The following is a 15,206-nucleotide window of genomic DNA, read 5'->3' as shown; positions in this document are numbered from 1 at the left end:
ATAATAATGACAATCATATTACAATATATAAAAGTGTCAAATCCATATGTTGTACACCTGAAATTTACACAGTGTTAGATGTCAAATATACTTCAATATAAATAAATAAGGAAATAATGGGGCAAGATTTAAACCCCCAACATTAGATTCAAACCCCCAACAATGGGGTCCAAAAAATGCTCTACCGTTATGCTGCATTGGGCTCTCAGATGCAGTCTCTTGAAACAAGGATTTATGTGCTTGTGACTGAGTAAGGAAGTGCCAGGAGAGAACACGAGGTGGGAGAGTAAGGCTAAGGATGGGAAAAGACCAAAAAAGGGTGTTACTGTATTGTACTTTGAGTGTTAACCTCACCCCATGGTCTTAGTCCACTTGGGGTGCTCTAACAGAATACTATAGCCTGGGTGGCTTATAAACAACAGAAACTTATTTCTCACAGCTCTGGAGTCCAAGATCAAGGTGCCAGCAGATTCGGTGTCTGGTGAGATCCACTTCCACATGGATGACCATCTTCTCATCTTGGGTCCTTACATGGTGAGAGGGGCAAGGGAACTCTTAGAGGAGCTAGGTGACCCCTAGTTTATTGAATATCTCTGTTAACTGAACGTTACTATTTGTTAAAATAGGGCTAACAGCTACCTTAGAGTTCATGAATAATCTATTAAAAATTCAAAGAACAATAGACACAAGAATGCTGTTACAAACTTTCTCAAAGGCAATTTTCTGCTTTGTTTGTGTTTATATTCTTGAGGTGTTTGGCAAAAGAGCCTAATTACTTCACATTCAGAAATCGATGACTGTAAATCATAATATTTTAAGTCTCTCAAGGGCATTTGCATATTCATCAAGTAAAACAGTCTTAATAGTGCTCGCTTCGGCAGCACATATATGAAAATCGGAATGATACAGAGCAGATGAGCATGGCCCCCCACACAAGGATGACACGCAAATTCGTGAGGCGTTCACATTTTTCAACAATTTACTTTGGGCATAGAGGATTAACAGGAATGTAACTCATAAATCTATGGCCCCATTCTGGTATTTTGTCATGACATTTAAGGAAATACAGAAATAACAATGTCCTGACCAATCAAAACTCACATAGTTCTTCTTGAATAATACATTTTGCCTGCAATGTCAAGAATCGACAAAACTCCCAGTATTAATACAATACCAACAAAGCTGCCAATATCAAATTTTGAAACTATATATTTTCTTGAGAATTAATAGTTGCTGTCACTAGACGAAAACAAAACAAAACAAAAACATGCTTTTTAAATAACATTACAATAAGCTAAGACTCTGAATTTCTACATAAGAATGCTGAATGGAGGAGGAGAGAGTCTCTGGGTAGAAATGCTCCCCAGCCTGCCTTGTGTCCATGACTGCTGGCTCTCCTTCCTCCAGTGGATCCCTCCCGCCTCGCCCTGGGGCTTCAACCCCAGGATCTGAAGGTGTTTGTGGTGCTGGAGTTGGATCCTCTACCACAACCTCAGAGGCAGCACGATTTGGGGAATTTTTTTTCCCTTATTAGTCCTCTTAAGAGTTCATGCCTTAACAATAAGTCTGGGCAACACAGCTGTAATCTCGCAACCAGATCCAATCTGAGTAAACTGTTCTCACTGAAATTTCTCCTTTTGAATAAATTGGGAATTGAACCTGCTTTGGTGTTATCGCATCAAGAGCTCTTGAGACATTACAGTTGATTTCAAAACATAAAAATACACAGAAAAAAACCCAGAAAGTCCGCTCTTCTGATAAATGTAATCACTAGCTTTTAAGTTGAACTGCACTTTGAATAAGTTAAGAAAATTGTGAGGTTCAGAATTTATGGTTTCACGGGCATTCTATTTTGAACAAATGCAAAAAAAAAAGAAGAGCAATGACCCTGATACTGCACATGTAGATTTGAATACCACTTGAAAATATCTTTATGGCACAAACGAATGAAAACCAAACTTAGCCATTTGGTTTAGAAATCAGGTAGACTGATGCTGCCTAATTCTATTCTCTAATGAGGGCCCAGGAATTAAAGGCATGACGCATCTTCACACCACGTTGAAGGACAATTCCCTGGTAGGACACCTCACTTAGTCACAGTCATTATTTGGCCTGATTAAGTTGGACACTCATTTTCTACAGGAACAAGAATACCAGGATCTATACTACTAACTTATTTAATATGACATCATCATCTACATTTCTATTTTTGCAGAATGGCACAATGACATACCTGTAGCATTTCACAACTATGTTCAGCATAGGTAGCATGGGTCAGTTCTGATACATACTTGTTATTTTTTTAAATTATTATTATGTTAATCACCATACATCATTAGTTTTTGATGTAGTGTTCCTTGATTCATTGTTTGTGCATAACACCCAGTGCTCCATGCAGAACGTGCCCTCTTTAATACCCATCACCAGGCTAACCCACCCCCCCACCCCCCTCCCCTCTAGAACCCTCAGTTTGTTTTTCAGAGGAAAGGAGGCAATTCTGAGACCTTCAGGCTTTCTAGGGTATTTACAGCTTCATTGGAGCATCTGTGCTCCTGCTGGGCAACCACACTGTTCTTTTTTTTTTTTTTTTTAGTTTTTATTTTATTTTATTTATTATTTTTTTATTATTATGTTATGTTAATCACCATACATTACATCATTAGTTTTTGATGTAGTGTTCCATGATTCATTGTTTGCGTATAACACCCAGTGCTCCATTCAGTATGTGCCCTCTTTAATACCCATCACCAGGCTAACCCATCCCTCTACCCCCCTCCCCTCTAGGACCCTCAGTTTGTTTCTCAGAGTCCACAGTCTCTCATGGTTCGTCTCCCCCTCCGATTTCCCCCCCTTCATTCTTAAAAAAAAAAGAAGATGATACATACTTGTTATTGATGAAGCAGCAGATGTCACTAAACTGTTGAGGGTCGTGGTCATGGTCATCGTCAATGGCTTCTGGGGTATGTTTTGTGAAACTGAGGTGAGAGAAGTCCTTTTTGTTGAAACCCCCCGTGTTGCCATTTTAAATGTTGTTATGGGTGTCAAGATGGTGACTGTCCCAGTCCTTGAGACTTATGAACATGGAGTAGTTGACTGCTTTACCGTGTTGGTGGCATACTCATTTGTATGGCTGGAAGTCACAGAGGTGATGTTCCCTGGAAGAATATCAAAAAACGTTAAAACCAGAGCTATGACTTAGAGAATAATATCCCCCTTCCCTGGGACTTTCCTGGTCACACATAAACAAGTCTTAAAAAAAAAAAAAAACTCTCAAAATAAGCCAGGCTGAATACTAAATACCTATGTGGAATATATCAGGAATCAGTAAGCAAAGGAGAGAGACACTTGTGTGTTTTATAGGGGGTATTATATTTCTCATTTGCTTTTTGAGGACATTGATAGAAGGAACTTTGTTATTAATGTACCCAGATCCAATTAAGAACTATAAATAAAATGAAAGAGTAAAATTAAAACAAAATAGTTTTATGTAGCAAAAAGTTCCTAAGAGAAAAAAGAAGACAATTTCAGATACCGCATGTATAAATGCACACACAGAATTGATGAATTGATGATATATATTTACTTGTGTTTGATTCTTAATCAGGAATCTTGGTTGCGAACTTATACTAGTTTTGGAAATAGAAAGGAATTGACCCATGAAATAAGAGGAAAGACTGAACAAGTAAGCCAGAGAATGGCAGAGATGCAGCTGGGTTCAGGAACAACTTAAGTATTCAAACCCTGCTGAGACCATCTTGTCTTTGGAACTTTTTTGTGCACCAACTTTATTGGATCTCACTACACACTGACTTCTTTCACAGTGTTCAGCTTCCAGAAGGTATTAAGTTCTTTTTCATAGTTTTCAAGGCCCAGGGAAAGATTGATGGGTTGGGCGCCCATTCCTGAACTGGTCAATTATGGCTGACAGAGCATGGCCACACACATCTTAGTTTCCATAAGAAATCAGGACTGCAGAAGGGGGGTAAATTATTTTCCAGAAGTCTCCTCTCCCTTGGTTCTTCCCTTCATTCCTTCTCTTCATCTCTGTTCCACTTAACTATCACTTCCTGAGCTTTAGCTGCCCAGTCCATTCAAGCTGTGGCCCCTTGACATCACATCAGCAAGTCAGGTTGTGCTTTGAACTCTGACCTTTTTCAAAGTGGATTACCTGTGAGACAATAACACCATTTTCTTGCTCAATTTGGTTGTCTCTTTTAAGTTGAATATATTGTTATGCTAAAAGAGATCTCCCCATTAGGGATGAGGATAAGGAGGGCAAGACAGGTAGATACTATCTATTATCCTACCATAGTCCCATGAGCATATCAGCATGATTTTATAATCATCTGTCTACACCGCTAGCTCTGGCTGAAATGTTTTCATAGGCAGCATTGCATTATGAGCCAGCTGCCCTTTGGATTACCTCTGTCAGAGATGGTTTACTGGCTTTTCCGTGGACATCAGCCTGTGCCTGGGGTGGCTATATAAAGCACAGTGCCAGGAACAAGAATGGGCAGGAAGAAAAGTGATGGAGATTTACCAAGTTTCCAGCTCATTACACATTCCACCCATCACCTCTCTCCTTTTGTTTTAATTTTTAATTTGTTGAATTGCAAGTTGTTTTTGGAGAGCTATGTTCTACTCATGTTTCAACAAGCAACATCTTAAATGAGTAGACTTGGAAGAATAAGTATAGGAAAATTGCTCATAAGAGCTCTAATAACCTCCTGTTTTTCTCACACTGAGCTCAGTATCCTTGGACAAGTCAAGAAGGGAACGACCCCCACCCTCACCCCTATTCCCCCGCTCCTTTTTTACCCTCCAAAAGTAAAAACTAAAGTAAAATATACATATACTTAGCTTTAGATAATAAAACTTACTTAACATTTTCAAGAGCACTTGCATATTCATCAAGTAAAATAGCCTTAAGACTAAGTAACTATATGGAATTATTTAATCTCAATCATGTAAGAGGAAACAATGTATATTTGTAATAAGTTTGTGTCTCAAACAAATGCAGGGACAATCATGACCTAGGTGTAAGTGTACAAATCTGTGAATTGTTAGTTTATGATAAAAAAATTGAGAGAGGAAGATGTATGAGTTTCCTAGGGATGCTCTGATAAGTGACCACAAGCCAGGTAGCTTGAAAGAGCAGAAATTTATTCTCTCACAGCTCTAGAGGCCAGAAGTCCAAAATCAAGGCATCAGCAGGGCCATCCAGGTTCCATCTGAAGGCTCTAGGGAAGAATTGTTCCTTGGCTGTTCCAGCTTCTGCTGGTCTCTGGTTTTCCCTGACTTGTAGCAGCTTGAGTCCAATCTCTGTGTCCATCTTCACATGATCAGCTTCTCTGTGTGTATGTCTGAGTCTGAATCTCCTTCTCCTTTCTCTTCTATAAAGACACTAGTCATTGGATTTAGGACCATCCTAAGCCAGTGTAACGTCATCTTTTTTTCTTTTTTTAAGATTTAATTTATTTATTTGACAGAGAGAGAGAGAGAGACAGTGAGAGAGAGAACACAAGCAGGGGGAGCGGGAGAGGGAGAAGCAGACTCCCCACTGAGCAGGGAGCCCGATGCGGGACTTGATCTTGATCCTAGGACCCTGGGATCATGACCTGAGCCAAAAGCCAGATGCTTAGCGATTGAGCCACCCAGGCACCCCCGCCCCCTGCCGCCTTTTTTTTCAGTGTAACTTCATCTTAACTAATAACATTTGCAAAGACCCTCTTTCCAAATAAGGGCACATTCTGAAGTACCAGGTGGACATGAATTTTGGAGGGACACTATTCAACCCAGTATAAGGGAATAAAGCAAAAAATATGTTTATTGTTATTGTTGAGGTAATTGGTATTTGAAGTTTGCAAAAGCACGTGGGTTCTTAAGTTTGCCAATGTTCAGTGGTTTTTTGGAGAAGTCTTTTTGGAACATAATCTGTTTCCCAATAGGTGTTTGTGAAAGACCATCAGGCAGGCACAGTTTTGTCAAGGACCCCAAACCTTTAATGACAGAAGATAATATACATTTCCACTAAGAGTTTCTTACCTCCTATTCTGATATAGTGCCTTGGTTCTATGTTCCAAGGAATTCTGACACACTTGGAAGTTTTTGTCTTATCCCTATCTCATTCTGTTCTAAACAACAAGGTCATATCAAGTAAGATTCTTTGGATCATTGCATTATTTTATGTAATTAAAATTTTTTCCTAATTGTATTGTGTCCAGCTCTGCCCTCATGCAGCTACGGAATGAATAAAAAATCTTTCCTCCCTTACCAAAATAATTGAGTCATTTACCGAGAGCTGATTAGGAGGTGTACATAGATTTTAAAATGTTTGTAATGGGAGCAAAGTGCTTTCATTTTCTGAAGCTTGTACCCTGCACTGAACAAGTTATACTCATCCATAGCCAAGGAACAGAACACAGCGCAAAATAAGGAAAGACTGATGCACGGAAGTACAACTGTGAATCCTGACTTTTGAGCTTTTATATGAATGGTTGTGAAAGTATCCTCAGTACTTCAGTACAAGTGGAGGATCAGAAGGGGAAGATTACAGGATTGATTCACAGTTGTGAGTGTCTGGGTCAATTGTGAGGGTTGGTTTCAAGGAGCCTCCTGGGAAAAAGTGACAGGTTGAGAGACTGGAGAGGTGTGAAAGAACCAACAGAGCAGGAAAGAGGGACAGAAAGAGAGTTTCAGAGGGAGCACAGTCCTGGGTGGTTATAAGTGCAGGGTGGGACAGTGGGATTGGGTTGCTGAAGTGGGATTGCAGGGTAGGTCACTGGTGTTGAGACAATCAAGAAATTAGGAGGCAATGAATTTGATGACTCAGTCTTGTTGATGGAAAGGCTTCATGGAAAATCTTCATTTCCATTCAATAAATAGTTATTAAGCAGTCTATGTGTGGCAGGGATTATGCTAGACATATTGACCTGGATAGAGGGTAAGAGAAGATGACGGGGTCATGAGAACAGTGTAATATTTGGGGCTTTTCAATTCCCAGTTTTATAGTCGATGTTAATTTCCACCTTGGTCTCGGCTATGATTAGCAGCTCTCTTTTTTTCTTGTTTTCTTTTTTACTCCTAAGTCCTCTCAAGGGTACCCCAAAGTTTCAGTTGCTTGAACTAACTGGAGACTGTTTTAGTCTTAAAAATCTTTCAGGTTGAAGGCTTCCCCCTCATCCCCATTCCATCTGTGATTTCTTCTCTAGATTGTTCCTTTGCTCTGCATGGGAGCTAACAGATAACCCACAGGTGCCAGGCCATCGTTGCCTGGCCTCTAATGCATATATGAAGGTGTTTGTAGGGAATTCCCATGTGTTCTGGTCTGCAAATCCCACCTGTGTACAAAAACACAGGAATAACAATATGTCATATAACATGGTTTAATATGTCATCAGGTGTTGGTATCCCTGCCACCCACTTCCGTATGCATTTTCTATTTCTTTTTATTTCTTTTTTTCTGCAGTCATATAGCCAGCCTAAAACAAAAATGAAATTAAATGTTTGTTCCAGTCTCAGAAGTACCCATTTATCCACATTTGTATACCTTATGTTGGCATGACCTTCTTTGACAATTTTTTTAAGCTTAATTTTTTTTTTAATAGAGGCAACTTTTGGCATTCCTATCTAGATTGTGATGATAATGTGACATCTCTGAAGTAACCAGAATAAGTCACCCTGTTTAAGTGCTGCTCTTTAGAAGCAGTGATTCACTACAACCTTATTTGTCTCCAAAATATTTTTAATATAAAAATCAAACGATTATTTCAAACGATGCAATGATGCGAAAGGAGGAGTCTTTCTTGCGTAGACCATTCCTGAATACACAAGAAAGGGTAGTGTTTAACGCTTGCATTCCACCTGCAAGAAGCCTGTATCATGGAGCACCTCTCTCTCCAGGCTCATACAGTGCTCGCCAGTCTCGGCCTCAGCCTTATTTGGGCTGAGGAAGAATGGCCCGGCAGGGGCTGCAGCTGCTTCCGAGGTTTGTGGAGCTGGTTGAGGAAGCAGCGGGAAATGAGCAGCAGTATTTTTCTGGGATTGGTAGCAGGGCACTGGATTCTCTATGCTCCGGAAGTGTGGCAGGAAGCTTTGTGGGGAATTCTGCTCTGTGTGGGGCATCGAGAGAGAGAGCCAGCCCCACTCCGGTCAAGATGCTCCCATTCCCTGGAACTTGTCCCCTGCACTGAATAGGTTATGCCTACCCATAGGAATATCCTCGGGTCTCACTTAATTATCCCACATGGTCATCTTAAAATTCCTTCTCCAGAAATGCTTCTGTTCTTCAAGGGTTTGAGAACCTGCGTTTTGTCTCTGATATTAGCGGCACCTTCATTCCGTAGTTATCCTCACTTCTCTTTCTTCGTTTGCACCTTCATCTCTCACATCCTTTCCGTTTTGCTGAGAGCTTTGCTTCTTCCAAGGCTTCATATTTCTCCTATGAACAGTGCTCAGGTTTGCATGCGGAAAGTTTCCTTGTTATCTTATGAATGTATTTTTTTCTTAGGAAAAACTTGCAGGCTCTCCCCTCGGTTTGTAATTACAACTTAATTCTCTTTGAAGACCTCACCAGGTTTTGAAGAAAGACCTTGTTATTTGCTCTCCTTAGGAAAGAACATATCAAAAGACCACCATCTGTCTCATCTCCCTAAGGGCCAATGGATGCTCGGACTGAGGGGGCAAGGGGGGCAAAGGGGGAAAGGGGGACAGGAGACCCCTCTCCCTCAGACGTAAGGCTCCCAGTCTTCATCCTCCCCCTCGCTGGCAGCAGCTTCCAGGGCCTGAAGCATCTCCCGCAATGATGTGTGGCAGCTGGGAGAGTACTGACTTTGGGGTCAGTCCAGCCTCATCTCAAATCCCCATCTACCATTTCCTGCCTATGGTACTTTGGGCTTGTTGCCTAATCCCCTGAGTCTTACTTCTCTCATCTGTAAAATGGAGTCAATAACATTAACCTGATAGATTGTTGTCAATATTAAATGAAATGACGAATCCAGTGGCTGACAGATAGTAGAGTAGGTGCTAAATAAAATACAGTTGTTATTATTACTGTTCCTAGAATGCATTAGTCGCTTAGAAGCTTGGTGTTGGTTTCAGCACTTACTGTATTTAAGAAAGAAATAAATAAACACTTGCTCCTAAAAGGTTCTTTCAAGAAGTTGAACGTGAAACTCCTTAAAGGCAGGCACCACCCAGCCTTAATAAATATATTCCCCATGCACACTTGTAGCTCGCCTCAATGAATGCCATTTGTTTCTGTAGCTGCCTTGGCAGCAGTCATCTCTCCTTTGCCCTAATGACTCCTTTCTGGGACCGACCCTGTGGAGCTCAGCACCACCTCCAGGTTCTGCCTGAACTGATAAGGCACTTTGTGAAAATGTCTCCTGTCCCTGTGTTCCTGTGGACATACTGTGCTCCGTCCCCCTTGGAGTGCTGAGGTGCCCACATAAGTGAAATCTCACAAGAAAGCTCAAACTGGATGTGGGAACTAAACTTTAATAGAAATCTTAGGTTACCCTTCTGTGTAATGTATTATGCAACCATGCTTAAATAATAACTGTCATTTTCAAGCAAAAGAGAAAATAGTTTCTGCCTTCGGGGTGCCCGGTCCTTTAGAGATGAGACAAGTGCAAACAAAGCCATGTGCAATGTCATTTCTGTGAATGTGATGTTAAAAATGTGCGTGTGGGTTAGCCCCGGCATGACTCACAATGCAACACAAAGGCAAGCTGGATTTGCAAAGTGGAAACCCCCTGGCTGCTTATTCAGATCTCTGCCTTCTACATACTGTTTCCCTGTGTGGCTGCTTCCATTTTCTGATTTAAAAAAAGAAAGAAAAGAAAACTATGTAGAAAATCAAAATGGAAAGCCTTAGGAGAGAATAGCTAAAAACACTTTATCTTTATATGCATGTCTAAAGCAGAGAACAAGCAAGGGTTTCAAAATGCATTTGCCTGCATTTGAGTAGTTAAGGATAAAGGCAGAGGTGTTGAACTCTAGGACAGGAAAAGTCTTGGAAATTTAGGGACACACCAGGACTTCTTTAGCAGATGTATGGAGGGTTCAAAGAATCCTGGAGCCTTGTATTTAACTACGCTAAGTACTGCACTTCCTCGGCAGGTAAGGCACTTGGGGACCTGTGGATGCACTTAGCTCCTCCTGAGTTCCCGGGCTGAGGTGGGCAGGTGTTATGAAGGGAACTCCCAGGAGGGACAACAGAAGGAACACGCTCACATGCATTGTGCTGTCAGTGTTAGAACCAGCTTGACCGCTCATTCTCTTCCCTGGTTTCCACTTTCCCTCTCCTAATTTGAGCAGTGTTACAGGGGCACATCACTACAATGTGGTTTTCTCTCCCAAATTCTAATAGTAAGATTCTTATTAGAATTTGATTTTAGTCACTAAAATAAGAATATCCATTATTGAGCCCTACTTTGTGTCCAGCACTATGCTTAGCACCAGATAGAAAAATAGACAGTAGATAGAAAGATAGATAGATAGATAGAAAGATAGATAGATAGATAGATAGATGATAGATAATGGATAGATGATTGATAGATAATGGATAGATGATTGATAGATAGAAAGATAGGTAATAGATGAATGAGACATCATCTATCACCTTCAATAAGGATGGATAAAGATAATATTTTGAGGTGGAAGAGAGGGAGTCTGAGGGAGTTTGTGTCTATCTACAGCCTTGGTTTGTTTTTTTTTAATGTGGCGAAAAAAAAGAAAAGAAAAGAAAAAAGAGGGAAGGGAACAAAGGGCAAAGAAGCCTGGAAGAAAGCAGTCTGGAAACAGTTGCCACACAGAATGCTAAGAAAAACAAAAGTGAGTTCAAAACCCAAACAGATCAGCAAATCTTATGATTCCTGGAGGAAAGCATTATCTCATCTTTTTTTTTTTTAAGATTTACTTATTTATTTGAGAGAGGGAGGGTGCATGAGTTGGGGGAGGGTCAGAGGAAAGCACATCCAGCAGATTCTGCCCACTGAGCGCGGAGCCCAAGGTGAGGCTTCATCTCACCACCCTGAGATCATGACCTGAGCTGAAACCAAGAGCTGGGCCCTCAGCCGACTGAGCCACCCAGGCGCCCCATGGGTTACCTCACCTTCGCTCTTGCCATCGTCACCATCATTATCTTTGTTACCTTCCCCAGAACAAATTGTTTTTGAGCCACATCATAACTTTGACACAGTTGAGAACATGATTCCTTTGCAAAACTGATCATCGTTTATGCTGCTTCCTGCTTACCGCAGGGCTTGTAGGGTGGTTTGCTTCATGGCATCCTCCCTCTCGTGTGTGCTTGTTCAGGTGGAGCCACTGATACAGAGAGGCCACGAGAGTCTGGTCCACCACATCCTACTCTACCAGTGCAGCAGCAGCTTTAACGACAGCGTCCTGGACTATGGCCACGAGTGCTACCACCCTAACATGCCCGATGCGTTCCTCACCTGCGAGACCGTCATTTTCGCCTGGGCCATTGGTGGAGAGGTGGGACCAACAATTACTGAGATGTGACACTATTCATGGATCATGTTTCTTTCCCTTCGGTTCTAATACTTAGAAGTAAAGCTCTATACATTATTTCTGATAGGAGAGTGACTTATTTTTCTTCCCATTGGAAGCAATTCTCTCCTTATGCCATTTTGTTATGTCCACTCTAGATTATGGAGTTCCAGAATGTTGAAATATCTTTGAGAATGGTTGGTTTTTGAGTGGAATAGAACTTTTAGGGACTTTCATAGGGCACGTCTCATGGAATTTGCCTTATTTAGGGTTTTTCCTATCCACCTCATGTTGGATTATCCCTTGGCACTCCGTTAGATCCTCGTTATGTGCTCCTGGAAGTCCATTATGACAATCCGACATATAAGGAGGGTGAGTTTATTCTTCATATATTTTACCTATGATTTTTAAAAGTTTTGTAAGTATCTTAACAGGGTTGAAATAAACTACCACCCAGTCTTAGAAGGAATTAACCTATACATTGTCATCCAAATTAGGGTACTTTTTAGAGCAAAAGAAGATACTGTTAAAAATTACTTTGAGGAGGGTATGTGCTTGGCGAGCGCTGTGTATTGTGTAAGACTGATGAATCACAGACCTGTACCCCTGAAACAAATAATACATTATATGTTAATAATAAAAAAATTACACCGAGGCAACAGTGATTAACCAGCACTGAACCAGGCAAAATGAGCGCACGTGGTCAATGTTCTTAAAAAAACAATTTGTATCCTGCTTTCCAAGAAGTAGGATAATAGATTTTTCTCCTTGTGATATAAGTTAGTTCCCCAAACCTGGTGCTTATGAAACATTTCCTAACTGTTCATATGAAATGCTACCATTCATCACACTAGAAAATATTATTTTTATGTGTACAGACACACTGTGTAATATGATATTGAAATGAAGAGGGTTTGTACTTATATTTGATTTGTGAATCTACTTTTCTAAACCCTCTTACGTAATAATCCAAAACCAAAAAGTTGAAAGATTCAATATGAAGTTCTCAACAGAAGTAACTCAAAGTCATTATTTTACACTGATGTGTGCAATTATTCAGCAAATACTGAGCACCAGCTCTGTCTCCGGTCTGTGCTTAATGATACAACGTGAATGAAAACACACCAAACCAGGTGGAAATTATAGCGTAGTGAGAAAGAGAAACAATAAAAATAATCACACCAATTAATATAAAATTGTGTATATGCCAATGGTTCCAAAGTGTCAATTTGGTAATCACAGGTAGGTAAGTCAACCCTGCAGAAAGGAGTCAATTAGTTTCGAAGTCAGTAGAACAGATTTATGAGGGGGTTGGGACTCTCCATCCTTATGATAACTGTCTCAGCAAGGAATGTGTCTTACTCATCTTTCATCCCCACATGCTTATTGTCATGCTTTCTAGTCACATAATAGATTATTAATATTTTTGTTGATTGAATAACTGTTCATTGAGTGATTAAAAAATTGGTGGCAAACTATAAAGAAAACTAATCATCAGTAGTTTATTCTATCAGCAGATGGTTTCTAGACCAAGGGGCTTCTACCTCTATGGAAATGTTAGTGAACTTTACCTGAAAACAATATAAAATAAAGCTTTTGTTGAGTTATTCTATATTCTGAGGAATGACTTTAGAATTTTCCTCTGGTCTATCTTTATGTTAGATCATTGTGGAATATATCAGCTAGACAACACAAACATTTCTCCTATGGTATACTGTGTAAGTCAAAAATGGTTGCAGACAATATGGTGACTTATGTTTTAATTGCTGTTTGTGAAACTGAATGTTGTCTTCCATTAATCTTTACTTGTAATTCTTTCCCTTGTGAGATTTTAAGGAAAATTAATAAATCCATTTCAACTGAATGTGGAGAACTTTTTTTTTAAGAACTCAAACTCATTTTTAATTATATGTTCTTATTCCAGGCTTAATAGATAATTCTGGACTGAGGTTATTTCATACGACAGATATAAGGAAGTACGATGCTGGGGTGATTGAGGCTGGCCTCTGGGTAAGCCTCTTCCACACCATCCCTCCAGGGATGCCTGAATTCCAGTCTGAGGGTCACTGCACTCTGGAATGCCTAGAAGAGGTATGTAGAACATAGAGTCTGTGAGCTACTAGTCATAGATTCATCAGTGCTCTTGGAAACTATGTTTGGAAAATCCCATGCTTGTTGTTATTAATCTTTTTCTTGTTGTCATGCTGTAAAGCCATTATTTATCATTGTGGCAACCCTTTGATTGCTTTTTTAAATCTTGAAGGCTGTAGGAGTAGAATTCTGGACAAGAATAACTTCCAGGATGTTTTCCTTCCTGACCTACTTCCTTTGTTTTTTTTTTTCATATTTGACACTTTATCTTTTACAATTTCTACCTTGGTTCGTGTGGTCTGTTTTCCATTTCTCAACTTCACTTTTTAATCCAGATTTGTTTCTTCCATTATTCATTTTCATTTTTTTCTCCTTTTCTCTGCTTTATAGTTTCTGTCCTACGTAAACCAAAGAGCAAGAGTACCTAATATAAAAATGCATATTGAGTAAGGAAAACCATGTAAAGTATTTAATTATGGATACTTCCATTTACAGTTCTTTTTTCTTAAATAAATGTATTTCAACATGGATCATATTCTTTACAAATTATAAGCTATTATATTGTAGACAGATGGCAGACTGATGAAGTGGAAAGATTATGCCCTTTGAGTTATTTAGATCAGGATTCAAATTGCCATGACGTCATGTACTAGCTATAGGACCAAGGGCAATTCATGGAATTCCACTCTTCCACTTGGTTTTCTTATCTTGGAAAGTAGGAATCATTTCTCCTTTTAAGAGTTTCTATTTACAGGTTACTAACATACTGGAATCTTTTTGCCAAGAGCTTTGATTGACTCTTTACCTCCTTAAAGAAGGATAAAGAAAGATAACATTTAGAAATGGTCTGGTAGGTCCTCAGTAAGCATTATTTCCCTTTCTTTTCTGCCTGCAAATGTTACTTCACAAAGATAACACTGCTAGGAATAAGTCATGAAAAATCCAAATTCAAAATGTTTGGCTGCTTAAGCATTCACTTAAATTGCTTTAGATTTTCTTCTCAGTTGTCCCTCCAACTCTCTTATGGTAAACTGTCTGAACATGTGCTTGTTTGGGCTAATTCTGTGTTCCTCTGTGTGCCCCGCCTGTAGGCTCTGGAAGCTGAAAAGCCAAGTGGAATCCATGTGTTTGCTGTTCTTCTCCATGCTCACCTGGCTGGCAGGGGCATCAGGCTCCGTCATTTTCGCAAAGGGGAGGAAATGAGATTACTGGCTTATGATGACGATTTTGACTTCAACTTCCAGGAGTTTCAGTATCTAAGGGAAGAACAAACAATCTTACCAGTATGAATGTTTTGTTCTTTTTCACTGAATCTTAGAAAAGTCAAGGCATCTATCTACTGTGATTTAGCAAGGTTTTCTACCAGTAAAGTGAACTGCTCATGGTATTCACATTCGTGAAGCCATCCACTGTGGGTGTTGCACAACCCAGATGGAATGTGTTTGATCTGATTCCCAAAATCAAACTCACTTTTCTTACCATTCCCAGGGGCAACTCACGTTGTTGATTTAAAAAGAAAAGAAAAACTTGGGTTCTGAGTACCAAACACTACTCTTTTCTTTGCAAACCTTTGGGTTACAATTCTGGTAATACAAAAATCA

At 39.9% G+C, this 15,206-nt stretch overlaps 1 protein-coding gene, 1 long non-coding RNA gene and 1 other non-coding gene across 3 annotated transcripts in view; 2 read left to right on the top strand and 1 right to left on the bottom strand.

Moving 5' to 3' along the window:
• Positions 1-15,206, top strand: part of MOXD1 (monooxygenase DBH like 1) — an 84,446-nt gene that overhangs the window by 52,165 nt on the left and 17,075 nt on the right. The window contains exons 5-8 of the mRNA XM_045865555.3: positions 11,320-11,499; positions 11,784-11,886; positions 13,439-13,605; positions 14,697-14,888. Of these exons, the coding sequence (XP_045721511.1) occupies positions 11,320-11,499; positions 11,784-11,886; positions 13,439-13,605; positions 14,697-14,888 (642 nt within the window). The remainder of the gene's footprint in view (positions 1-11,319; positions 11,500-11,783; positions 11,887-13,438; positions 13,606-14,696; positions 14,889-15,206) is intronic.
• On the bottom strand, positions 437-14,854 carry LOC135365616 (uncharacterized). Its single transcript, XR_010413762.1, has 3 exons — positions 14,757-14,854; positions 2,886-3,155; positions 437-526 (listed from the first exon to the last, which is right to left on the bottom strand). It is a non-coding gene; the product is annotated as an uncharacterized LOC135365616 (long non-coding RNA).
• On the top strand, positions 866-973 carry LOC123838036 (U6 spliceosomal RNA). The gene has a single exon (XR_006789377.1). It is a non-coding gene; the product is annotated as a U6 spliceosomal RNA (small nuclear RNA).

Source organism: Mirounga angustirostris, unplaced genomic scaffold (genome assembly GCF_029215605.1).
Source record: "Mirounga angustirostris isolate CCGP_5_RB_7025 unplaced genomic scaffold, mMirAng1.0.hap1 SCAF_8, whole genome shotgun sequence".
Classification (NCBI taxonomy): domain Eukaryota; kingdom Metazoa; phylum Chordata; class Mammalia; order Carnivora; family Phocidae; genus Mirounga; species Mirounga angustirostris.
Note: the sequence above shows the minus strand (reverse complement) of the source record. Positions and strands in the feature narration are given on the sequence as shown.